The 27111-nt window shown below is 42.4% G+C and overlaps 1 protein-coding gene across 1 annotated transcript in view; it reads left to right on the top strand.

The window, feature by feature from the left end:
* Positions 1 to 26491, top strand: part of AOX1 (aldehyde oxidase 1) — an 88770-nt gene extending 62279 nt beyond the window's left edge. Inside the window, exons 26-35 of the mRNA XM_011949957.1 lie at positions 5006 to 5233; positions 11184 to 11279; positions 13767 to 13895; positions 14566 to 14640; positions 16167 to 16219; positions 17446 to 17560; positions 21525 to 21590; positions 23442 to 23630; positions 24582 to 24749; positions 25632 to 26491. Coding sequence (XP_011805347.1) covers positions 5006 to 5233; positions 11184 to 11279; positions 13767 to 13895; positions 14566 to 14640; positions 16167 to 16219; positions 17446 to 17560; positions 21525 to 21590; positions 23442 to 23630; positions 24582 to 24749; positions 25632 to 25682 — 1170 coding nt within the window. The 3' untranslated portion in view covers positions 25683 to 26491. The remainder of the gene's footprint in view (positions 1 to 5005; positions 5234 to 11183; positions 11280 to 13766; positions 13896 to 14565; positions 14641 to 16166; positions 16220 to 17445; positions 17561 to 21524; positions 21591 to 23441; positions 23631 to 24581; positions 24750 to 25631) is intronic.
* Positions 26492 to 27111: the final 620 nt, after the last annotated feature.

Below are 27111 nucleotides of genomic sequence, written 5' to 3'. Positions count from 1 at the left end.
TTAATCTTGCTAATGGTGTATCAATTTTATTTATCTTTTCAAAGAACCAGATTTTTGTTTCATTAATCTTTTGTATTTTTTTTTTCCAGTTTCATTTAGTTCTGCTCTGATCTCGGTAATTTCCTTTCTTCTGCTGGGTGTGGATTTAGTTTGTTCTTGTTTCTCTAGTTCATTGAGGTGTGACCTTAGCATGTCAGTTTGTGCTCTTTCAGTCTTTTTGACATAGGCATTTAGGGCTATGAACTTTCCTCTTAGCACCGCCTTTGCTGTATCTCAGAGGTTTTGATAGGTTGTGTCATTATTGTCATTTAGTTTGAAGAATATTTTAATTTCCATTTGATTTCATTTTTGACCCAATGCTCATTCAGGAGCAGGTTATTTAATTTACATGTATTTGCATGGTTTTGAAGATTCCTTTTGGAGCTGATTTCCAGTTTTATTCCACTGTGGTCTGAGAGAGTGCTTGATATAATTTCAGTTTTCTTAAATGTACTGAGCTTGTTTTATGGCCTATCATATGGTCTATCCTCGAGAAAGTTCCATGTGCTGTTGAATAGAATGTATATTCTGCAGTTGTTAGATGAAATGTTCTGTATATATCTGTTTAGTCCATTTGTTCCAAGGTATAGTTTAAATCCATTGTTTCTTTGTTGACTTTCTGTCTTGATGACCTGTCTAGTCCTGTCAGTGGAGTATTGCAGTTCCGCACTATTATTGTATTGCTGTCTATCTCAATTCTTAGGTCTATTAGTAATTGTTTTATAAATTTGGGAGCTCCAGTGTTAGGTGTGTATATGTTTAAGATTGTGATATTTTCCTGCTGGACAAGGCCTTTTACCATTCTATAATGTCCCTATTTGTCTCTTTTAACTCTGTTGCTTTAAAATTTGTTTTGTCTGATATAAGAATAGTTACTCCTGCTCACTTTTGGTGTCCATTTGTATGAATTGCCTTTTTCCACCCCTTTACTTTAAGTTCATATGAGTCCTTATGTGTTAGGTGAATCTTCTGAAGGTACTAGATGGTTAGTGAGTTCTTATCTATTCTGCAGTTCTGTATCTTTTAAGTGGAGAATTTAGGCCATTTATAGTCAATGGTAGTATTGAAATGAGAGGTACTGTTGCATTCATCATGCTTTTTGTTGCCTGTGTACTTTGTTTATTTGTTTGTTTTTGCTTTTTAACATGTATTTCTGTTTTATAGGTCCTGTGTGATTTATGCTTTAAAGAAGTTCTGTTTTGATGTGTTTCCAGGATTTGTTTCAAGATTTAGAGCTCCTCTTAGCAGTTCTTGCAGTGGTGGCTTGGTAATGGTGAATTCTCTCAGCATTTGTTTGTCTGAAAGCAATTGTATCTTTCCTGCATATATGATGCTTAGTTCCACTGGATACAGAATTCTTGGCTGATAATTGTTTTGTTTGAGGAGGCTGAAGATAGGGCCCCAATCCGTTCTAGTTTGTAGGGTTTCTGCTGAGAAATCTGCTGTTAATCTGATAGTTTTTCCTTTAGAGGTTACCTGGTGCTTTTGCCTCACAGCTCTTAAGATTCTTTCCTTTGTCTTAACTTTGAATAACCTGATGACAATATGCCTAGGCAAAGATCTTTTTGAGACGAATTTTGAGGTGTTCTTTGTGCTTCTTGTATTTGGATGTCTAGGTCTCTAGCAAGGCTGGGGAAGTTTTCCTTGATTATCCCCCCGAATATGTCTTCCAAGCTTTTAGAATTATCTACTTTCCTAGCAACACTGATTATTCTTAGGCTTGGTTGTTTAACATAATCCCAGACTTCTTGGAGACTTTGTTCATATTTTCCTATTCTTTTCTCTTTGTCTTTGTTGAACTGGGTTAATTCGAAGACCTTGTCTTTGAGCTCTGAATTGCTTTCTTCTACTTGTTCAGTTCTATTACTGAGACTTTCCAGAGCATTTTGCATTTCTAAAAGTGTGTCCAAAGTTTCTTGAATTTTTGTTTTTTCTTTAAGCTATTTATTTCCTTGAACATTTCTCCCTCACTTCTTGTATCATTTTTTGATTTCTTTGTATTGGGCTTTGCCTTTCTCTTGTTCCTCCCTGGTTAGTTTAGTAACTAACCTCCTGAATTCTTTTTCAGGTAAATCAGAGATTTCTTCTTGGTTTGGATCCATTGCTGGTGAACTAGAGTGATTTTTTGGAGGTGTTGAAGAGCCTTGTTTTGTCACGTTACCAGGGTTGGTTTTCTGGTTCCATCTCATTTGGGTAGACTCTGTCAGAGGGAAAGTTTAGGGCTGAAGGCTGTTGTTCAGATTCTTTTGTCCCATGGAATGTTGCTTTGATGTAGTACTCTCCCCCTTTCCCTATGGATGTGGCTGTGAGCTGAACTGCAGTGATTTTTGTCTTTCTTCTGGGTCTAGCCACCCAGCGAGTCTATCCAGCTCCAGGCTGGTACTGAGAGTTGTCTGCACAGAGTCCTGTGATGTGAACCATCTATGGGTCTCTCTGCCATGGATACCAGTGCCTGTTCTGGTGGAGGTGATGGAGGGTGCAGTGAACTCCATGAGGGTCCTTAGCTTTAGTGGTTTATGCTCTATTTTTGTACTGGTTGGCCTCCTGCTAGGAGGTGGCACTTTCCAGAAAGCATCAGCTATAGTAATGTGGAGAGGAACTGGTGGTAGGTGGGGCCGTAGAACTCCCAAGATTAAATGGCCTTTGTTTTCCACTACCAGGGTGGATAGTGAAGGACCATCAGGTGGGGGCGGGGCTAGGCATGTCTGAGCTCACACTCTCCTTGGGTGGGTCTTGCCGTGGCTGCTGTGTGGGTTAGGGGAGAGATTCCCAGGTCACTGGAGTTGTGTACCTAGGAGAATTATGGCTGCCTCTGCTGAGTCATGCAGGTTGTTAGGGAAGTGAGGGAAAGCCAGCAGTTACAGGCCTCTCCCAGCTTCCATACAAACTGAAGGGTTGGTCTCACTTCCACCGTGCACTCCCCAGCAGCCCTGAGTGTGTTTCCAGGCAGAGGGTGTGATGGGCTTGAAAACTTGCCCTGGGCTACATCCCTCCCAGCTGCGAGAGAAAAGGGCTTGGTTCTTCCCCGGCCTGTGGAGTCTGCACACCAGATTTGTGCCTTCCCACTGAGCTCTGGCCAGGAAGCTTCTTGTCTCATTCAAATCGTTACAAAGTTCAGCTAGAGATTTCTCTCTCCCTGTGGAGTTTCACCCCTTGCTCCTCTGGTCACCCCCACCCCCTGATGGATCCTTGTGTTATTAGGCAGGAATGCCTAATTAGGCAGGCCTGCTAGGGGACACAGCAAGCTCCTAGGGCCTTTCTGCTGCTTCCTCTATCTGCATTTTGCTCAGCTCTCTAAATTGGCTCAGCTCCAGGTAAAGTCAGAATCTTCTCCTGCAAACAGACCTTCAGCTTCTCCAGTGGGGGTGTGTGTTCAGGAGAGGAGGATCTCCCTTTCCCTCTTCCACAGCTGGGGCACTTACAGTATTTGGGGTATCTCCCATGTCCTACAGAAGTAGTCCACTTCCTTCAGAGGGTTTGTGGGTCCTCTTGGGATTACTGCTTTGTTCTTGCAGTTGATCTGGAGCTAAAATTCACAAGACGAACTTCCACAAGCTGCTCTGTCCAGAGCTGCAATCTAGTCCTGCCTCCTGTCTGCCATGTTGACCCAGGTTCTCCTTTCGGTTCTTTCTGTCTCAGCCCCAACTTCGTTTATCGACAAGGACTTTCACCTGCCTGGCTCCTCTTCCCAGATCCTGGAGTAGAATTAGTGCGGGGAGATGGAGTGAGCTCTCTCTCAGCCCCTTCTCCTCCCCTGTGCCTTCTGCTGTGATGCTGATGCAAGGAGGAAGAGGAGACGGACCAGGGAAAACAGCCAGTTTCTCCCTCTGTGACTTCTCCCAGCAAGCTCACAGTCCTGTCTTTGGTCAGATGTAGTCACTTTTCAAGTACAGTGTCTATGGCTCCATTTCTACCAGCTCTTCCAGAAATTGGCAGTCCTTGGACCATCAGGGGGCGACTGGCACAGCATTCCACTAGTGACCACACCTCTCTGCCCATGCCCCAGCAGTCTTTAGAAGGCTCCAGGTCCCAATTCATCTACCATCTTTCACCCAATAGTAGCCACCTTCTTTGCTTCTCTCGAATGTGTGGGAGGCCTTGCTCCTCCCTTCCTGGCCATCCCACTAGACTCTCTCCTGATGTCCTGCCACATTTGGTAGCACTGTGGAGGAGAATTATAGGAAGACCTCCCTTCATCCCCAGGGAAGTTAGAGCAGGGAACAGCCTCTTAAAAACACCACTTTTCCCCAAGTGGGACAGCTCATTAATTTCCAGTCTTTCTCTTACAATGATCTGAGAATTTGCTTAGGAGGGTGGGGAGAGTGTGTCTGTGATGGCTCTGTCAGCTTAGGGAAGGGGCTGGCCACAAGTGCTAAGAGTTTTCTCAGCTGAGAATGTGACATACTTGGCACCTTTTATTATTAGCTGAGGGTCTTAGTCGCCAGTTCTGGAAATACGGGAAGAATTCTACTCAGTGCTTCAGACATCCTAGGATAGAATCTTTTACTTTGTTCTTCATCCTAGATATTGGTCATATTTAACAAACTTTCATGTTTGCTTGTTTTGGAGGTGAGTAGTCTTATCTTGCAACATAGCATGGGAGTAATCCAAATCATGTGGCCTAGATGATCTTTCAGCAGATATTCCAAATGCAACTAGAATTAAGAGTCTACAGTGTACACGGACTGTGGTCGAGTTATATTGCAACATAAGGGAAGGGTTCCATCCTTTAAAGTTGCACAAGAGTAGCATAGAAAGCAAGTAAGTAAATGCTAGCATGTTTGATAGAAGCTCTGAGTAGAGGAAGAGGACAATGTTGTGCATTAGGAAAGGCTTCCACAAGGACTAAGTAGAACTCAGCTTGGACCTTATAGGATGAGCAGAATTTGACCAGGAGGATAGTGAAGGGATGAGCCTGTGTCTACTGGGTTTCCCCTCCCCACTTTAATCTCCTTTTCTTTCATAGGTGCGAATGATCAACATGTACAAGGAAATTGATCAAACACCCTACAAACAAGAGATCAATGCCAAGAACCTGATCCAGTGTTGGAGAGAATGTATGGCTGTGTCTTCCTACTCCTTGAGGAAAGCGGCTGTGGAAAAATTCAATGCGGAGAATTACTGGAAGAAGAAAGGACTGGCCATGGTCCCCCTGAAGTATCCTGTTGGCCTTGGCTCACGCGCTGCTGGTCAGGTCAGTTCTTCAAACACACACGAGGATGATGCCCGGAAGCAGCCCTGACAAAGCAAGAGGTGTTGAGGAAACTTCTCCTTTAGTTGTATTAGCCATATGGTTGCAATGCCCAGTTGTTAAATTTCACAGAAGCCACCAAGGTCAAAGTAATTAAGCTAGCTTTACTCCAGAGGAGACCAGAGCTCCTCTGCTCACATGCCCTTGGTTGGTGAAAAACATTCTTGCTGGAAATTGGGAGACTGAGGTTTACTCCTGGCCCTGGCAACAGGAGTTGGCAAATGGCAGCTGAGTCCATTTGTTCTGGGCTCAGACTGCTCATGTGGAAAGCAGAAGGGTGGGACCGATGACCTCCAAGACTCCTCTTCCAGTGTCCACAATTCTGTGTCACTGGACCATGAAATAGGAATGAGGAGCTGCAAGGTTTTGGGTGCTCCACTCCTTCTGGGTGGGTTGGAATAAATTAAATTTGGAAAAATAAATCACTTTTTAAATAGAATTTTTGAAGTTTATTCACCTTGTAGCTTTTAAAACTGTGAAAGGGATCTGCTCTTGCAGTTTAATTTCTTTCATTGATTAAAGAAATCCCCTTGCTTGGTTGCTGAATCCCACTTGCTGTTTCTATCTCTTCATTCTTGACTTCATTCTTTCTCAAGAATGAATAAAACTTACCCCTAACGGCTAGTGAAGGACTACAACATTCTAGCTCATTGTATAGCAGTGGGGAACCCCTATTATCTATTTTCTTACATACACACATCCATGTATATATAGGTAAACTGGCAGGACCCTCACAATTGTCACTCCTCTTTGCAGAATTCACTCCTTGGTTGGAGCCACAAAGAAGGCATGCAGCTGTGTTGAGTGATCACAAAATAGGAATAAATGGCAGGGGAGGGGAGCTTTGAGAGGGGCATTAGTGTGGATGTTGTGTGTTAAGGGATCAGAAAAGGCCAGGAAAAGTGGGTAGGAAGGTCCTTTCCCCATCCCATATCCATCCATTCACCTAACTGTCCTAGTTGAGCTTTGGTGTGAGCCTTAGAACATTTGCATGCAGCTTTGATCGTAGGCAGGTGGTAGGTCAGAGAAGTATTACAACAAATGATGATCTTATTAAGCCTTCTCATTCCTTGCCTATTTGTGATGGCAAAAATAACACAGAGCCATGTAGTCGTCTGCATGCAATTTACTCAGATGTGGGAGACAGTCAAGATACTGTGGTTGAGAAATAAAAGCAAAAATGAGGTTATTACAAAAGAAGAGAGAAAAAACTACCATTGGGAAAAGGGTTTATAAGCATTGAGTCTTGGTATAGAATTTTTGGGTAAACTGATGAGCTGGCAGCTACCAATGAGGTCAGTCAGGGCCATTTGTCCTTGAGCAGACCTGTCAGGATCATCAGGGAAAACAGCCCCCATTGTTCACAGAGCCTCTGGAAATCTTCTCATGTTTGGCTGTGGATAAACATGGCACACTGCCTCTTTTTGATGGCTGCCATTACTTTACAACTGGCCTCCACCATAGACCAGGTCTCACCCATTTTCCTCATCCAAATTTTCTCAAAAAGTAGATTTTAAAAATATGGCCAGGTGCAGCGGCTCACGCTTGTAATCCCAACACTTTGGGAGGCCAAGACAGGAGGACTGCTTGAGGCCAGAAGTTTGAAACCAGCCTGAGCATAGTGAGGCCCCATCTCTCCAAGAAAGAAAAAAAAAAATCATAGTGACAATTATTGAGTACTATGATGTTGTAAGTACTTTTAGGTATTTCATTTAACCTTGGGACAACCTAGAAGATTTGTATCCTCATTTTAGGGATTTAAAAAAAAATCTTGGCTTAGAGGGTTTAAATAACTGGCTCAAGGTCCTGCAGCTGGTAGAGGTAGGGCTGGGGCTAGAACTCAGGTCTGAGTGGCTCTGAAAGCTGGGCTTTCTAGTTGCACCACGTGGTCTCCCCAAAACACCTTTTGATAGGAACTGAAGTGGGATTCAGCTCAGCTGAGGACAAACTAGGCAACAACAGCCAACAGTACAACTTCATCCTTGAAGGCCAACTGGGAAACTGACCAGCTTCTGTGCTGAAAATATTTACTTAGGGCTGAATCAAGGAATTTGAGACCAAACTCCTTGGAAGGCACATGCTAAAAGACTCCATTCTGAAACAAAATAAATAGAGGAGGAAACTAGACATGATATTTGAGTGCTTTCTCCATGGAAGGACCTGGGCTGGGGAATTTGTAATCTCCACTTGATTATTCCCTATCTCATCTCTATCAGGTAGGTATGAATCTCTGTTTCATAGAAGCGGAAACTGAAGCCCATAGGGATTCTCTCTCTTGCCCGAGGACATCCAGCCAGTAAATGGCAGAACAGGGATTCAACTTCAGCACTGCCTTCATCGTCCCACAGTGCCTCCCTGAGCAGAGGCAGTCCCTGCCCAGCAACTGAGGGGGTCAAACGTGCCCCACCTGTGTTATGCAGGCATACCTTGTTTTATTGCACTCTGCTTTATTGCACTTCCTAGATGCTGCATTTTTTACAAATTGAAAGTTTGTGGCAACCATTGGTGCCATTTTTCCAACAGTGTGTGATCACTGTTTGTCTCTCTGTCACATATTGGTAATTCTCACAGTTTTTCAACCTTTTTCATAATTATGGTGATCTGTGATCAGTTATCTTTGATTTTACTATTGTAATTGTTTTGGAGCACCATGACCCACATCCACATAAGACAGCGAACTTAATAAATGTTTTGTGTGTTCTGACTGCTCCACCAACTGGCCCTTCCCCCATTTCTCTCCCTCGCCTCAGGCCTCTCTATTCCCTGAGACACAATGATATTGAAATTAGGTCATTTAATAACCCTGCAATGGCCTCTAAGTATTCAAGTGGAAAAAAGAGTCACAAGTCTCACTTGAAATCAAAAGCTAGAAATGATTAAGCTTAGTAAGGAAGGCACTGCACTCCAGTCTGGGTGACAGAGTAAGACCCTATCTCCAAAAAAGAAAAGAAAAGAGAAAGGAAAAGAAGAGAAATTGTTACAACTACCTCAATCTTCAGCAACCACCACCCTGGTTAGTCAGCAGCCATCAGCATTGAGACAAGACCCTCTACCAGCAAAAAGATTCTGACTCTCCGAAGGCTCAGATGATTGTTAGCATTTTATTTTATTTTTTATTTATTTATTTATTTATTTATTTTTGAAATGGAGTCTCACTGTGTCGCCCAGGCTGGCGTGCAGTGACATGATCTCGGCTCACTGCAAGCTCTGCCTCCTGGGTTCATGCCATTCTCCTGCCTCAGCCTCCCGAGTAGCTGGGACTACAGGCACCTGCCACCACGCCCGGCTAATTTTTTGTATATTTTTAGTAGAGACAGGGTTTCACCATGTTAGCCAGGATAGTCTCGATCTCCTGACCTCGTGATCTGCCTGCCTCGGCCTCCCAAAGTGCTGGGATTACAGGCGTGAGCCACCACACCCGGCCTGTTAGCATTTTTTAACAAAGCATTTTAAAACTAAAGTATGTACAATCTTTTTAGACATAATGCTGTTGTACACTTAATAGAGTACAGTGTAGCATAAACATCACTTATACACACTGGGAAACAACAAAAATTGTGTGATTTGCTGTATTGCTGTGATTTGGAGCTGAACCTGTAATATCAGTGGACTTACTTCCTGCACTGTGAACACTGAATGGCACAGACAGGACCTAACCAACCTCTGTGTCCAATGCCTTACTATGGCACTTGGCACAGAGTAGGAACTCAAATGTCTGAATGGCTGAAACATTTGGGGAATCTGTGGGTTTGAAGCTAACTTCTCATCAATACCAGTAGTAGTTGTTTGAAGGTTTAAATTCCCCGACTAGGTCCTCTACTTATACTGGAGAACCATCTGCTCCAGCTCTCCAGTTGTGCCTATTTTATAGATGAAGCTTTGCAGAATTATATTTTGTGGCACTAACAATGAGCCATTTAACTAAATGGCAGCCAGTGGTGCCATTTAACTAAACCAAATCTGACATTTTAAATGGCCCAAGGAGATTGCAGCACCACATGGAACAAATTACTGAGTGATCTCTGATAGACATGCTGTCTTGGACATACAGGCTGAATGCTATCACCAGCAGGGTCACACAATGTAGGAAAAGTACAATCCACTATAATTGTAGTTCAATCACATGGGCCAAGTCCAACTACGAATTACATGCACACTTTGCAGAGCCAAGGAGGCCAAATATGGAGTCTACAAGATTAAGAAACAGATTGTATGGCTATGCTACTGCAAATTTACTTACCAAACATTTACTGACCACCTATCGCATGTGTGTTGCTATGTTGCATTCCGAGAGATTCCTTAGGATGTGATCCTTCCTTTCAGGGGGCTCATATTCTAGCAAAGCACAATGAAGTGTCATGGAATGGGGCCCAGGAGCTCTTGTTGCAGCTGGCATTACCTGACATCTGATGCATGGCCCCCAGGCAGCCAGTCCTGGGCTTTCTGTAGAGGAAAACTATTCCTTATCTTTATTATTTTGAGGATGAATGTCCAGGAGCAAAAGATGGTGTTTCCAGGAGTCATGAGTTAATAAACTGTAAAAAACACTCTGCTGCATCTTCCCAAGGTCCTTGGGTGTCATTTTCATGGCTGATACGCCTTCTTCAAGAGTCTAAGGTTCTCCTTTGGACTGTGGATATATGTGCCTTTGTCCTCAGAAAAAGAGTATCCTGATGTCCCCATTTGCTCAATACTGCTGACCAAATAAATGGAGTGCATTTTCACCATCAAACTTGCCTTATTTGGAATGATAGAGCTTTCTGGTTGTCATTCACAGGGGTAACGTGAACCTTTGGATACAAATAAAGAGACAGTTCTCTGAGTGTGGTCCACAGTTCCCAGGCAGCTTGGAAGGCCCTTCTGATGGGCAGAGAATTGATTTGGAGATGCTGTCTTTTTCTTGGGTTTATCTGTTGATTAACATGCAGCTCCATCAACTTTCACTTATAACCAGGGTTGCTTACAAATAATCTAAGTGAGCAATTAAGGCTTAGGAAAATTTTTGGTTTATTAAGTTGACATTGGCTTGTTACTAGAATTTTCTGAAGACCTTGACATTACAAATCCTAGATTATTATGTCACTCTGCTTAGAAACTTAGATGTTAAGAAACCTAGCACACCCATACGGTCAGCACATCCCTGCTGAAGAGCTGTAAAGGTTGCCTTGCAGGCTTTCCTGGACCACAGTGGAACCACTGAGAGACACCTGCCCTAGGACCATATGCTGCTGATGTTGCTCTTACATTGGAGACCCAAAGGGAAGAAGCCATCCTTGTTTTCTGCTGTGATTTTCTGGGATATCCCCATATTCTAGTTTAGCGCAGGCAGATATGCAAGAAGGCACATTCTTGTTAATTATAAAACATGTTTAGCTTAGAGACTGGATGTTTCTGATTATAAGAGCCTTTAATGCTGTTAGCAGTCTTATTCCTTCTGGATCCTTGTGTGGAGCTATACGGTTAGATAAGATTACTTCCAAGTTCTTGTCTAACTCCAAAGCTCTGTAGTTCTGTGCCAAGATGATTTAGGGTGAGCTTAGTCATTTTGCAGCAAAAAAAAATTTAATGTCTATCTATCTCATCTTTTATGGGATTATAACAAAATGGATTTCCATTTTCATTTTTCTGTGACATGCCTACTACAATTATGATAATATGCATGCACACAATTATTCACCCTCTCCCTCTACCTGTCTATTACATTACTTTGCATTTTAAAACACAGTCCCTGCCCCCATTTCCCCCACCCCAAAAAGAAACCTAAAATGTTGCTCCACCCTGGGGGGGTGGGGGATTCTTGGAGGGAAATATTTCCAAGGAAAATGTTTTAATTGACATGATATGTGATAATATCAAAAGGATCTTAGAAATACTTTTCGTCTTTTCTGCTCAGGCTGCTGCCTTGGTTCACGTTTATCTTGACGGCTCTGTGCTGGTCACTCACGGTGGAATTGAAATGGGGCAGGGGGTCCACACTAAAATGATTCAGGTAAGAATGCAAATAACTAGATTGAGTTGGGTGTGTGCTTATAGATCTGCTCATGAGGGAAAAACTATGAATGAATATTTTCTGTTACAAAATACAGGATAGGAAGCTGGGTGGGGTGGCTCGAGCATTTCAGGAGACTGGGGCAAGAGGATTGCTTAAGTGAAGGAGTTTGAGACCAGCCCAGGGAACAAAGGGAGATTCCATCTCTACCAAAAAAAAATTAAATTAGCAGGTCATGGTAGCATGAGCCTGTTTTCCCACCTACTTGGGAGGCTGAGGGGGGAGGATTGCTTGAGCCTGGGAGGTCGAAGCTGCAGTGAGCCAATTGCACCACTGTACTCCAGCCTGGGTGGCACAGCAAGACCCTGTCTCAAAAAGTAAAAACAAATAAAAATAAAAAATAAAGGATAGGAGATTTGAGCTTTGACAGTTTACGCTGTTAAACAATTAGCAGAGGCCGGGCGCGGTGGCTCAAGCCTGTAATCCCAGCACTTTGGGAGGCCGAGACGGGCGGATCACGAGGTCAGGAGATCGAGACCATCCTGGCTAACACAGTGAAACCCCGTCTCTACTAAAAAATACAAAAAAACTAGCCGGGCGAGGTGGCGGGCGCCTGTAGTCCCAGCTACTCGGGAGGCTGAGGCAGGAGAATGGCGGGAACCCGGGAGGCGGAGCTTGCAGTGAGCTGAGATCCGGCCACTGCGCTCCAGCCCGGGGCGACAGAGCGAGACTGCGTCTCAGGAAAAAAAAAAAAAAAAAAACCAATTAGCAGAAACTAGGTAAACAAACCAATTTTGCAACCAAACCCCTAAAAGAATGTGGCAGAAGAGTCTCGAGTTGTTTTATTGCTAAAAAAGTTATATACTTATTTGCTGCTTTCCTTTGGATATAGTGACAGTTGAGTTGTCCTTTTTGAATTTTTCTTGGGCAATAAGATAATGTGTAAATTCTGATGAATTTGGATTATTTCTTGCCCTTTTTGTATTACGGGCTCCAAACAATTGCTAATATAAATCACCTTTGATATTTATAGCCAAATTTTATCTGTTTGCTTTTGGCTGTCTTATTTTAGGTTAATTTTAAGCTACCATTTCTCTTTTGTTAATCATAATAGTAATATTATAGATTATAAAACATTTGGAAGCAGCAGAAAATTTTTAAAAACAAAGACCCTACACAGTTTCATCACACAGCATAATCATTATTTGGGGGTCTTTATATCTTGTCTTTTTTTCTTTCGCAAGAAGTCACCAACATGCTTTTATATAATTTTGTATTCTGTTTTTCCACCCACTTACATAGTGTGAACCCTTTCTCCTGTCATTAAGCCGTCTTTACAATCATGAATTTTTATGGCTATATGTAGATATATATATGGTTTATTTAACCATCCCCAGTTGTTCGAATACTTCAGTGAATATTTTTGTACATTAACCTGTGATCAAATCATTGATTGTTTCTTAAAATAGATTTCTGGGAGTAGAATTACTGGGTCACAAGTGTGACTATTTTAAATTGTTTGACACATATTATCAAATTGTTTTCCAGAAAGTATCCCTCTCATGATACCCATAACCAACAGTGAATGTTACGGATTGTTGAAAATTTATAGATAATTTGATAAGTGAATGAAAGTATCTCATTATTGCTTTCATTTACATTTTTCTAAGTATAAAGATGTTGAATACACATTTTCTCTCAGTCACTTGAGAATTGACTTTCCCCAGTGGAGAGTGTTTTCCTTATTGGATCACCAGAGACTTTGATATTCTAAGCCTATGCACTCTGTGTGGAGGATCTGAGAGCCAGACCTCATGGAAGGGTTCCGTGTGCCTGTGTCCTTGTAGAAGCTGTGGGCAAGCACTTTCAAGTCATGCTGCTAGCAGGAGAGAGTCGAGTTTGGGATCAACTAAAGTTAGCAATATGATTTTGCTCTCTAGCACTAAAAATAAAGAATAAAGCAGCCAGTTAAGTCCTTGTGTTGGCAGGTGGCACTGGCGCCATCTCCTGTGACCCACATGTTCATGCCACTGCTTTTCCAAGGTCATTGTCCTTTCTCATAAGAAGCACTCTTTTCCTGGGGCAACTACAGAAATGTGGATAGGAGATAGACATCTCCTACCACTGATAAGGTTCTGCTAGAATTTTGCAGAGTGTGGTCATAGGAGAAGCCTCAAAAGTGTCAATATCATGATTATAGAAACAAGAATGAAGCATTTCTTCCTGCCTTGGCTTGGGACCTCACCTCCTCTTTCTGACACTATCACCAGAAAGTCAAAGAAAAGGAAAGTGTGTTCAGAACTTGGGGTTCAGACTAGCTATAGGATTTTTCGAAACAAGAAACTTTTTGTGGCTGGAGGAATTTGTGATTCTGCTCCCTTGTCCCTGTCATGAGTATGAGGGCATCACACATGTGTTACCACGTGGGCATGTGCACAGCTCTGTGACTAATCAGTGTTTTAAAAGAAACTCTCTCTTAAAATCCAGGTGGTCAGCCGTGAATTAGGAATGCCAATTTCGAATGTCCACCTGCGTGGAACAAGCACAGAAACCATCCCTAATGCAAATGCCTCTGGAGGTTCTGTGGTGGCAGATCTCAACGGGTTGGCAGTAAAGGTAACAGTCACTGCAGTGGCTTCCAAATCATTAACTCCCTCAGGGCCAAATACGTGGGTGGGTGGAGCCCCAAAGATGCTGAGAGTTAATCCAACTCCTATCTCCTTCCCCCATCTTGGCCTCAGTCGGTGGGCACCCAGTGGTTCTCCTGTGCTGGGAATGCCACCTCTTTTTCTCCCTCCCTCCTGACATTTTTCTAATCAGCAAGTCCTTTCAAGTCTACTCAAAAATGTCTTTGTCTTTCTGTTTCCATATTATGTTAGTATCACTTTGAGACAGACTCCCACCTCTCCCCAGGGCCAATACAGGACTTCTGTCTCTCCACCACAACTTCATCGCCTTTTGCTCTAGCTTTCTGCTGCCGGAGTGAATTTTCTCACAAAATAAATGTGGCCATGCTATGTCTGAAAGCAATGGCTGGTGGTTTTCCAAGAGATTTTTTTTTATTAAGTCCTGACTTTTTAGCATGGCTTACAAGGCCAGTTCATTCACACACACACACACGTGCACACACTTGTATGAAACCTTTCATATCACCTTCATACAGGGTTGGTGTCTTATTTTTCCATGTTCCCTCTTAGATAAGCCTATGCAATGGTACATATTATGTTTTGAATTTGGTGTTTGCATGAAATTAGGATCATAATTTTAATTTAAAAATAATCTCTAGGATGCCTGTCAGACTCTTCTAAAACGCCTCAAACCCATCATCAGCAAGAATCCTAAAGGAACTTGGAAAGACTGGGTGAGAATCAATGGTTCTCTGTATTTTATTTTAGAAGAAAAAGGAGTGGGAGGAGAGCAAGAGCAATATGCATTAATTGAAATCTGTAGAAAGGGCATTTGCAAAGGTACCACCATTGCATAATGATAAATAAAAGGTCTTTTGGCTCTCAGCATGTGGAAATCCTATCACAGTGTGGTGGAGGAACTCTTGCATCTGGGAAAATTTTCTGTTAGAGAAAAAGATAGTTCTTCTGCCAGAACTCCTATTTTAATCCAGAATTAATTAATGTTTCATCCTATGGAACCTAGGGATTGTCTGGATAATAACTGTACGTCTGTTTTTTCTCCTTCTTTGGGTTCTACTGTTCCTAAAATAGAAAAACAATAGTAGAACCATTCTGTAAAAGTAAAAATCATATAAGCACTCATTTAGAAATAGGAAACCAAGCCAGTGGGTATTTGTTCATCCAGTAATAGGTACTCAGTGGAACGGAAATATTCAACTGCTTCCTTTGATCTGCTTACAATCTAGTTGGGAAAGAAGACACGTTCTAAAGTCAACTAACAAACTTTTCAAAGTAATGGGTTATCAACTACCAGATGTTGTAGAACAAATATCCATAAAAACTGGGAGCGCGTGTCACGCTGGCTATTGTAGAATGTCAGTTTTCACAACCTTATGAATACAGGTCTGGGGGAAATAACATTTGAGGATCCCACTTAGAAATGGTTTCTGCTATTCCGTGGAGTAAGGACTCATTTTGTAACTCATATTTATGGGATCTGTCTATACTTCCTGGGTATATTTGTTTCTGTCCTCTGCCCCATGCTACCTGAGCCCAGAAAGGCTGAGTCAGTATGACTGGAGAAAGCTGGAGAGAGGTGCAGCGTGGGGAGTAGTTCTCCACCACCATGAAATGCAGCCATTAGGCCCACTTTCTTCTCTAATGATTGATGTGCTTCTGACCTTCCTTCTTAGACTTAGGGACTTGGATCTAACCCTGATTTTTCTGCATAGTAGTCAACTCTGCACTGCAGAGTCAGGAGACCTTTTGGTGTAAATGGTACAATTTAGCAAAATTATTCCCCTCACCTGAAACAAATGTGCCCAGAAAGGATTGATAGTTCCCATAAATATGGATTATAAAATGAACCCTTACTCTATAGACTGGCAGGAACCTGATATTAAAATTAAGCAGCCAACCAACCATTGTTTTCTAAAATGTCCCATGTGAATTGGAAATCTACTGCAGATAACCGAGTGAATTTCTTCCTAAGTGGAACATATGTTGATGACTTTAGTCCAGCCTGTAGCATACCACAGCAGGCATTTATTACAATCATAGGTGCTGAACAAACAGCTACAAGCTGTGAACCACAAACGCCTGTAGAAATGGAGAATGCCAAAAGGAATGGATTAATCTGGGTCCTTTCTAGTTACTATTGCTGATAGTTTTATTTAGCAGACAGGGTAAAATTAAAATTGAAGTATTGAGTGATTCTTTGGGCATCGTTGTTGCAGCATGCTATGCTCTTTCTTCACAGGCACAGACTGCTTTTGATGAAAGCATTAGCCTTTCAGCTGTTGGATATTTCAGGTAAACACTCCCTCCAATCACTATGCTATGGAGAATGACAGTGGTATCTTGAGGAAGAGTTTTGGTTCCCTTGCAATTTTGGCAAACGTTGACTTTGTACCTTCTATTTACCCATGGTTATAAAGAACATTTAACTGCTGGTTAATCCACAGTTATAAAGAATATTTAATTGCTGGTATCCAGAAAGACTCCTGTTAGGGAAAATAGGAACACAAAATTCAGCTGAACTGATGATTCTAATCATAGTGGGTGGTATTTTAAGGCTCTCTGGGGTTAGCACTTGGAATACTCAGCAGTGGTTGACTTTTTGTTGAAAACACAATCTACCTCTTAAGAAATAAAGGTGGGGAAATGCAAATTAAACCCATAAGAGGGGTAACATTTTACACCTACAGGATTGACAAAAAAGATATTGGACCATAACCATGTTACATTAAGATGTGAAACAATAGGAACTCACTGAATCTGGAAAACAGTTTATTAAATTATTTTAATGGAGAGTGAAAGCTGTCTGACAGCAGAGTGATGTAGAGCCTTACCTGGTTTGATCACTTTGCCATTGGTGTGGGAGTCCTGGGCACTGACTCCCTGTCAGGAACAGGCATTGGAAGCATTTTTAATGGCCATCTCCAGGTTGCAGAACAGCAGAGGAGAGAGGGTAGAGAGTTCTGGAAGCTGCTGACCCATGCTTCTATTTTACCATTAATATTTTTTTGATGTTCTTAAAGATTAGTTAGGAACAGAGCAGGCCATGGAGCTTGATGGTGGAAGACCAGAGTAGAGACAAAGAATGGGAACCATAGGACCTGATCCTTCACACAGAGGGGCAAATTCTGGAGCCAGAAAGATAAACAAAGCAGGAAGCATGCACCTTTGAAATAGCGTTTGGTGTAAAATGAAGGTTGAGTTCCCCAAATCAGATGATCCAATATTAGCCAAAAGCAGTAAGATGGACATTCATGAAGTAAGAAGCTAACCTCCAGGAGTAAGGAGGCACCAGTCAGGAGTAGTTAGATATTTTTATCAGACAAAGCAAGTTTTAAAAGAAAAAAACTAAATATTTATTTATTCAACGCATTTATCACACATACATTTGGTGCTGGCATATCATTGTATAGGTATATTCCTGTGGTTTGCATAACTCCTCATGAGTCTGTTCAGTCATCATGGTCTGCAATTAGGGGACTTGATCACTTAACAACACTCAAGAATTCTGTTTCCTCCAGAGGTTATGAGTCAGACATAAACTGGGAGAAAGGCGAAGGCCATCCCTTCGAATACTTCGTTTATGGAGCTGCCTGTTCCGAGGTTGAAATAGACTGCCTGACGGGGGATCATAAGGTCAGTACCAGTTGGAAAGGTCTTCAAGTTGCACTTAGGATGCACCTAAATTCCACAGATGCCATCTATCTGAGGAGAGCTGAGTGATATTGGCCTAAGGGTGATTCCCCTGGATTACCAGAAAAAAATAGAATCCCCACAATTGCCTTGGTGGTCTGGTTGCTGCCATGGAAAACAACTGGTGACCTGTCTTTCTTTCCCTGGCCCTTTTAAATGGAATCAGGAAAGAAACTACTTGAAGAAAGAAACACGCTCTAAAGGGGGCTTTCATGTAGACTGTTGGCACAACCAGCAATTCTGACTTCTTATGAGAAATGCCAAAATATATCATTCTTGAAGGATTCATAGACATCTGTAATCTGCTAACAAGCACCAAGCCAGCCCAGGGCAGGTAGTGGCCACTTTTTTATGTCTTTTTCTCAGCTAGGTCTTGCCTTATAGAAGTCCAATGTGCTATCCATTGTGCCACAGAGCCGGCTTGGTCTTGCTTTTTAGATAGTTTCAGAGCATCCTTATGCTTTCAAGGGATGCTCTGACGAGACATGCACGTGCACGTGCACACACACACACACACACTCCCTCTTTCTCTCTCTCTTGCTTTAAAGACTCATAGAATTTCTCTTCTTGTAGCAGAGCCTTTGGGAGTAAAAGAAGCCACTTACTGGTCACAGTCAATAATAGTGAAAGATCATTGATCCATTAAATGGGACTGCGATACCCTAACAACTATTATGTAACCAAGCTACCAGTTTAGTGATAATGCCTTCCAAAATGTACCTTGAAGCAAGCTCTAGTTCTTGATATTTACAAATATCCTCTATGCCTGCATTCTTGGATTATGATCAGATTTAAGTTTTCATTTAGTAAGTCCCCAGCATGTATTTTTATTTATTTATTTATTTTTTTTTTTTTTGAGTTGGAGTCTTGCTCTGTCACCCAGGCTTAAGTGCAGTGGCATGATCTCGGCTCACTGCAAGCTCCGCCTCCCGGGTTCACGCCATTCTCTTGCCTCAGCCTCCCAAGTAGCTGGGACTACAGGTGCCCGCCACCACGCCCAGCTATTTTTTTTTGTATTTTTAGTAGAGACAGGGTTTCACCCGTGGTCTCGATCTCCTGACCTCATGATCTGCCCACCTCAGCCTCCCAAAGTGCTGGGATTACAGGCATGAGCCACCACGCCTGGCTGCATGTATTTTTTAAAACTATAGTCAACCTAATCTCTGAAACTATGGTCACCTTTATTGAACCTGCCTTTTCAAGTATCTGACCTGTCTGGTTCTAACTGGATCTCTATAGGGTAACCTTGGACCAGGGCAAAACAATGGTCACTCTGAGCATGGTTTTGTGTTAGAGTAGCAGCCTGACACTACTAGGGAGCGGGTTCTTGCATAGAACTGATTTCTGTTTGTTTGTTTGTTTGTTTGTTTGTTTTTGAGACAGAATTTCACTCTCTCACCCAGGCTAGAGTGCAGTGGCTTGATCTTGGCTTACTGCAATCTCTGCCTCCCAGGTTTAAGTGATTCTCGTGCCTCAGCCTCCCAAGTAGCTGGGATTACAGGCTGCGCCACCACACCCAGCTACTTTTTGTATTTTTAGTAGAGACGTGGTTTCACCATGTTGCCCAGGCTGGTCTCAAACTCCTGGCCTTCAAGTGATCCGTCCACCTTGGCCTCCCAAAGTGCTGGGATTATAGGTGTGAGAAACTGAGCCCTGCCCATATAACTAATTTCTAAATTCCTTCTCCCTCAAAGCAAAAGTTGGTAAAAACTTAGTCATGCGGATTTTCTTATATTCCTATATATGCCTTGTCCTTGTTAAGATCCAAGAACAAGGTAATAATTAGCCTAGTATGAAATTTTAAGGCATGTTCCTATAACTTATTTGAATGATCTTAGGAGATGTGCCATATAGTCTCATCAAATGCCTTCATAAAAGCTAAATCTCAGCTCAGGTTGGTGTCACTGCTAGGCAAAGGGCTAGAATGTGACATTCTACCAGGGGCCTTTCCCAAAGGCCTGTTTCTCAGCCAGTCTCCTGTTGATAGAATTGCCCTTATTCCAACAAAGTTTTCCTCACTTTGAACTTACATCTAAATATCAGTTATCTGTTCTTCTACAGCAAATTACCCCCAAACTTAGTGCTGGAAACAGTGGATGCTCATTAACTCACACCACTTCTGAGGGGCAGGCCTCCGAGAGGGGCTCATCTGGGTGATTCTGCCTGAAGCTTCAGTCAAGCTGTGGCTGGGGCACAACAGTCACCTCAAGGCTCAGTGGGGAGAGGAGAATCCTATTCCACCTCCCTCTATCATAGCATTGTTGACAGGAGGCCTCAGCTCCTCACTGGCTGTTGGCCAGAGGCCTCCATTCTTTGTCATGTGGACAGCTCTCTGTAGGCTGCCTGAGTGTCCTCAGGACATGACAACTGGCTTCCTCCAGAGAGACCAGCCCAAGAGAAAAAGAGAGAGTGTGAGCAAGCAAGAGAGTACCTGAGACAGAAGCCCAGCTTTATAACCTAACTCAGAGTGACTACTGTCACCTCTGCCATAGCCTATTGGTCACACAGGCTGGTCTGGTAGAGTAGACGAGGAGACTACATATGGATGTGAATGCCAGTAGGTGAGGATTATCCAGAGCCATCTTTGAGGCAGCCTACCACAACCTACATCCACTGTCTCCAGCCCTAGCAAAAGACACGACAGACAGCACTAAGCCTACAGCTTTGTGGGTTGTTTTTCTGTTTTGAGGTGGAGTCTTGCTCTGTTGCCCAGGCTGGAATGCAGTGGCACCATCTCAGTTCACTGCAGCCTCTGCCTCCTGAGTTCAAGTGATTCTCGTGCCTCAGCCTCCTGAGTAGCTGGGACTACAGGCATGTGCCATCACCCCTGGCTAATTTTTGTATTTTTAGTAGAGACGGTGTTTCACCATGTTGGCCAGGCTGGTCTTGAACTCTTGTCCTCAAGTGATCTGCCCCCACTTGACCTCCCAAAGTGCTGGGATTACAGGCATGAGCCAGCCTCACCAACCTAAGCCTACAGCTTTGAAAGCAGAAACTTCACTAACACTGAAGACTTTAGAGCTCCTCCTCTCACCTCCAGCTGAGGCCACTTATCTCCTGGAAGACCAGTCTTGCTGACTGATGTCAAAGAGGATTTTACATTTTACTGTGTCTTTAAATAAGAGATGTGAGTTCCTGAAGTTTTATTATTGTCAAACATTCCAATCATTACCTAGTTTTCAAATGCTAGATGAAAGTCCTAGATCAAATAAGGAAACTCTTGCATTTATTTTGTTCAATTAGTAATTATAAGTACAATCTGTTAGTCATGGCAGAGACCATTACATCACATTTTTTAAAAAATGTATGGACTTGCTGGAAAGCAAAGGTGTTACTAACACTCTGGCTGGGCCTGCTGTACTTCTCCTCATTTGTAGGTTATCAGGAGCAAGTTGTAGTGTCAACTTTATTCTCTTCTCTGCTCCAAAAATGAAAATTGGAGATTTTCAGATGACAAATCAAAGACTTTTTTGTTGATGCACCCTGAACTCTGTGGTTCAGTAAACATTCCTCAGCCGGTTATATCTGGCTGTTGGGTTGCATGTTAGCCATTAAGCTTTGCAACTAGGATCGTGAGGGCCATAGATGTTTTCTTTTGTTGTATCATATATTTCTCAATCTGTTGCATCATCCAGCTTGAATCAAAATCAAGTAAATATTTTTTTTCTCCTATTATTTCCAAGAAAAAAAGACAGTGCTTCAGCTGGCTAAGAGTATTTGTATAATTTTGAAAGTTTTACATAATAAACTTTGTCATATAAGAAAACCTTTGTTGCTTCTTTTGAAATGACATGGCTCCAAGAAAGGCTTTATACCAAAGTCAGCCTGGCAGGAAGTGTTCCTCAGCTTCTTCTCCCTAAGTTATCCTCATTAAAATAAACATTTTAACTTTTTTTTTTCTTACTAGAACATCAGAACAGACATTGTCATGGATGTTGGCTGCAGTATAAATCCAGCCATTGACATAGGCCAGGTATGTGTAACTGATGTGTCTCACTTTCTATTTGTAAAAGCCAAAAGTGCAGTGGGGTCTGCGGGGGAGCATTCCATCAGGCTTATTCATCATCTTATTTTTCTACCCCTTTAGTCAACTCTATTCAGACTAGCTGCAAAGCTCAAATGTCTTACTGTTTAAAAGGGGGAAGGAAATAAAGTGTTTTCAGTAGCTTTTGAAGAAACATACAATCTGTGACTAGGGAGCTTGAATGAGGCAAGACCAAGCCTAGAGGTGACCGATGAGCTCCAAATTTCTGGGACATAAGTAGAGTTAGTACCCAGTACTGAGCCTTAGCCACACGATGGGCTTCAGCTTCGAGGAGTTTGAAGTTTGCTGGGATCACAAGCCTCAAGTCATTAGAGCAGTAGCTATTGATAGGCAGCCTGTAGTGCTGGATTCTCCCCACAGACATTTTCAAATTTAAATTTGAAATAGTTGAAAAGATTGGAAAGTCATAAACATCTAGTTTCTCTTGAAAACAGAAAATTTGCCTACACTGCATCTGCATTTCCACGAGCGAAAAGTCGGTGGGCTGCACCTCTAGAGTCCCACACTCCAATGAGACCCACACTCTCCAGAACCCACCTGGAATCTTCACATACTGGCTTTATGTGTCTCCAACCTGGAGGCAATTTAGCTCATTACCTCTGATTTAGGGCACCATCTAGTGTCCCCCCCCCTCCACCCCACGCCCCCACCATCATGACATTGTGTTATTGGCGAATGGGAAGAATCTGTGGTGTGGAGAAGTCAAAGGAGGCTTCGGGAGGAAGTGGGTGTGGACCAGGTTGTCAAGGAAAGAATGAGAAACGACATTTGGGGTGAAAGAACAGTGGAGGAAGTTACCCTACAGAAACTGGGAATTTAGCATGCCCGTTCATGGCTGCTGATCAGGCCAGGGCGGATGACTATGGGGAAGGCCTGTGTGGGGGGGTGGAGGAGGGAGTTGGAGAGCAGAAGAGGGCTGGGGACTGCCAGGGCTGGGTGGAGGGCTTTTAGAAACAAGACTTCACTTGGTGGGGATGGACTGGAGTTTTTGGAAGACTGATCTAAAATCGGAATCCAGAGATGTGAGGCCACCTTGTGGGCAAGGAGGCGGGATGAGACAGTGGGACTGTCGCTGTCACTGGCACTCTGGCGCCTCTGGACACATCAGTCAGGGGGTTTGCCTCATGGGCAAAAAAAAAAAAAAAAAAAGAGGGTGCTTAGGCTCCAGGCTCTGAAGACTCTTCCCGAGCACTCACTTCAATGGCCAAAGCAAGATCAGAACCCAAGTCCTTTGACTTTGAACTTCTTTTCTTAAAAATATTTTTATTTTTTATTATTATTATTATTTGAGACGAAGTTTTGCTTTTGTTGCCCGGGCTGGAATACAATGGTGTGATCTTGGCTCACCACAACCTCCACCTCCCAGGTTCAAGCAATTCTCCTGCCTCAGCCTCCCAAGTAGCTGGAATTATAGACATGAACCACCACACCCAGCTAATTTGTTTTGTGTTTTTAGTAGAGACAGGGTTTCTCCACATTAGTCAGGCTGGTCTCAAACTCCCGGCCTCAGGTGATCTGCCCGCCTCGGCCTCCCAAAGTGCTGGGATTACAGGTGTGAGCCACTGTGCCCAGCTGACTTTGAACTTCTTTTAACTTAATGCTGCACAAGATGTTTAAAATGGCTTTTAGGTAAACTTTCAGCAACATGCTCCAAGACACCCTGAAAACCCTCTTAAACTACAATTTTAAAATTCAAACAAACAGCATGAAGTTGAAATGCTACTTACTGTTGACTGTGTTTTCTCATATGTGGAAATTCTTTTTTTGTTCTTGCCTCAGATTGAAGGTGCATTTATTCAAGGCATGGGACTTTATACAATAGAAGAACTGAATTATTCTCCCCAGGGCGTTCTGCACACCCGTGGTCCAGACCAATATAAAATCCCTGCCATCTGTGACACACCCACAGAGTTTCACATTTCTTTGTTGCCTCCCTCTGAAAACTCAAATACTCTTTATTCTTCTAAGGTAAGTGATGCTCTATGGGTAAATATGCATGTTTATATGATACCTGTTGGGTGACAGGAGGGCTACATTCGTCTCTTGACTGTTTGGGATTTTTACCAGGATTGCCGAAGAAAAATTCTTATTAAACATTTTAATTCTAATCTAACATCATGATAAAAATTTTTAGTATTCCAAATCTTAGAACTTAACATCAATTATTGCCATCAGGTTCTATCTAATTTCTTACCTTGCAATAATCATCTTCATGCCTAATAATCATCTTCTGTATGTAAGTCATTTCCTTAGGCTAGAATTCTAAGAATGGGAATACTGGATCAAAAGATTAAATTACTTTTTGAAACAAAAACATTACATAGGCCGGGTGCAGTGGCTCATGCCTGTAATCCCAGCACTTTGGGAGACCGAGGCGGGCAGATCACCCGAGTCCAAGAGTTCGAGACCAGCCTGGCCAACCTGGTGAAACCCCATCTCTGCTAAAAATACAAAAAAAAATAGCCAGGTGTGGTGGTGCATGTCTATAATCCCAGCTACTCGGAGACTGAGGAAGGAAAATGGCTCAAACCTAGGAGGCAGAGGTTGCAGTGAGCCGAGATCGTGTCACTGCACTCCAGTGTCATGCTTGGGCAACAGAGCCAGACTCTGTCTCAAAAAAAAAAAAATTACATATGTAGTGTGTAATATTTTTATACATGTACATATGCAGAGTGAGAGAGAGATAATCTAGCTGGCATGCTTCGCTTCAAGGGTCTGGGAGGCAGAGGTTGCAGTGAGCCGAGATCGTGTCACTGCACTCCAGTGTCATGCTTGGGCAACAGAGCCAGACTCTGTCTCAAAAAAAAAAAAAATTACATATGTAGTGTGTAATATTTTTATATATGTACATATGCTATAAATGTGCACATATATGCAGAGTGAGAGAGAGATAATCTAGCTGGCATGCTTCGCTTCAAGGGTCTGGGAGAGTCGGGGGTGTTCCTGGGGTGTTCCGTGTTTTTCGCTATCCATGATGCGGTGAGTGCAGCACGACGGGAGAGAGGCCTGCATGGACCCTTGAGCCTTAATAGTCCACTGACCCCGGAGAAGATTAGGATGGCCTGTGAAGACAAGTTCACAAAAATGGTATGTTCTGCATAGTAGAAAAAAAATAGTGATCATAAAATTCTGCATTTTTGGCCTCTGTTCTTGTGGTAAGGTTTCGTGAACCCACTGCTGTGGCTTTTCTTGCCAGAAAAGGTGACGGGAAACCTGGGGGCATTTGAGCAGACGTGCAGAGGGGTCCTTGAATTTGTACCCCGTTGCATTTTTTCATCAGCCTGGCCCTCCGTGGCTCCACTCTATACTGTTTGACAAACGAAGGTTCATTCCCATTAGTTTCATGTTCCTCTCCTGTTTTGCTCCCTTCCTAGGACATCTTGGTCAGGAACAGAAGTTCAGGAACTGTGCCCTGAACCTAGGACACCCAGGCCAGGAGTATAGGCCCCTCTGACAGTCTGCCTTCACCCTAACCCCAAAAGGGCACCAGGAAAGTATGCTAACAGGAACCTCTCCCCTCTGGCAACAGCGCCCATGTCGAGCAGACATCTCTACCCTCCTTGGATATTTTCAGGGACAGCATTTTTAACTGTGGAAGAAAGTCATGCTGTTCACAGTTACCACCCTGATTTACACTGAGGGGAAAGTTCCCCCATCCTCCACTTATACTGGCTCTTTGTGGTATCCTTCATGGTTTTCCCTAAGCCCCCCACACGTTGCTTCTTCTACTCCGGAGAAACAGAGACCCACTCCACTTTTCACTGGGTGGTCTTCAAGCGTGAGATGATAACCCCAGGAGTTCCCCAGTCCTCCCCTGGCTTCCTCCACACTTCACAGGCTGCTGTTCCCTGACCTGTCAGGGCCCTGGTTGCCCTCTGCTGGTGTTTAACCTACTTTATGTTCTGCTATTTTTCACCTAAGTCACAAACATTTCCCAGGTGTGAACATCCAAATTTGTTTTTATTCTAGATTCCGAGAGATGAACCTGGGTCCTATGTTCCTTGGAATGTACCCATCTGAATCAAATGCAAACTTCTGGAGAAAATGGAGTGGCTCTTCCCAGATGGCAATCTGTCCTATCTCTGTGCTGGAAGACGCTAGATCTGAAAGACACAGTTTCCCCAGTTCAGAAATCATCCCACAGTGTTGCTTTTCTATGGAGCTGATTTAAAGTATTCCATTTAGATTTGATAGATATGCTTAAGCAATCTATAAATCATTTTCAATGTTATAAACACTAATTGGTTTCCTCTAGGGTGATATTCGCCATTACTCTGTCTCTTTGATCCATCCAGCTAAATGGAATAGACGATGACTTGCATATGACTCATACTTGGCTTGTATCCACCAACAGAAATTATACCATATAGTGAAAGTCAATTTTCTAAAGAATTTCATTACTAATATGAACTGTGAAGTTGTCATTTTTTCATTTGTCCCTTTCTGCTGTCACCTTCCTCTTGACAGAATGAGTATAGACACTGTATCTAAGTGGGACCAAAGGAAAAAGAGCAAACTTTCACCAAAGTTTTCATGAAAACCAAAAAGCTTTAAAGGTTACTATCAAGAAATTGAAAGGAAACCCACAGAATAGCATAAAATATTTGTGAATCATATGTTTGATAAAGGTCTTATAACCAGAGATATGAAGAGCTCTTACAACTCAATAAAAGGCAAGTAATTTAAAAATAAGCAAAAGAATTGCTGGATGGTATGGTAGTTCTATTTTTAGTTTTTACCCTATTATTTGATCATTTAACATTCTATGTATGTAACAAAATATCACATGCATAAATATTATGTATCAATAAAATTTTTTAATGTGCAAAGGATTTGAGTAGACATCTCTCCAAAGAAGATATATAAATGGCTAGTAAGCACATAAAAATATGCTCAAATTCATTAGTCATTAAGGAAATGCAAATCAAAACCACAATGAGCCACCATTTTATATGCACTGGGATGGTTGTAATCAAAATGATGGACAGCAGTAAGTATTGGCTAGGATAGAGAAAAATGGGAACACTTATCCATTGCAGGGGGCAGTGTAGAATGGTGTAGATACTGTGGAAAACAGTTCAGCATTTCCTCAAGGAGTTAAACATAGTTAACATAGAAGTTAAACCTAGAATTACCATAATCTTAGGTATATACCCAAGAGAATTTAAAATATATATTCACACAAAAAATGTATACATAACTGTTCATAGCATTATTCATAGTATCCCAGAAGTGGAAACAACTCAGATTTCCATCAACTAATAAAATGTGGTATATCCATACAAGAAAGTTTTATTTGGCCATATAAAGAAATAAAGCACTATTACATGTGGCAACATGGATAAACTTTGAAAACATTGTCTAAATGAAAGAAGCCAGGCACAAAAGGCCACATATTATGTGATTCCATCTATACAAAATGTCCAGAACAGGCAAATTCACAAAGACA

Source organism: Colobus angolensis, unplaced genomic scaffold (genome assembly GCF_000951035.1).
Source record: "Colobus angolensis palliatus isolate OR3802 unplaced genomic scaffold, Cang.pa_1.0 Scaffold30, whole genome shotgun sequence".
Classification (NCBI taxonomy): domain Eukaryota; kingdom Metazoa; phylum Chordata; class Mammalia; order Primates; family Cercopithecidae; genus Colobus; species Colobus angolensis.
This window is presented reverse-complemented; position numbering and strand designations above follow the sequence as displayed.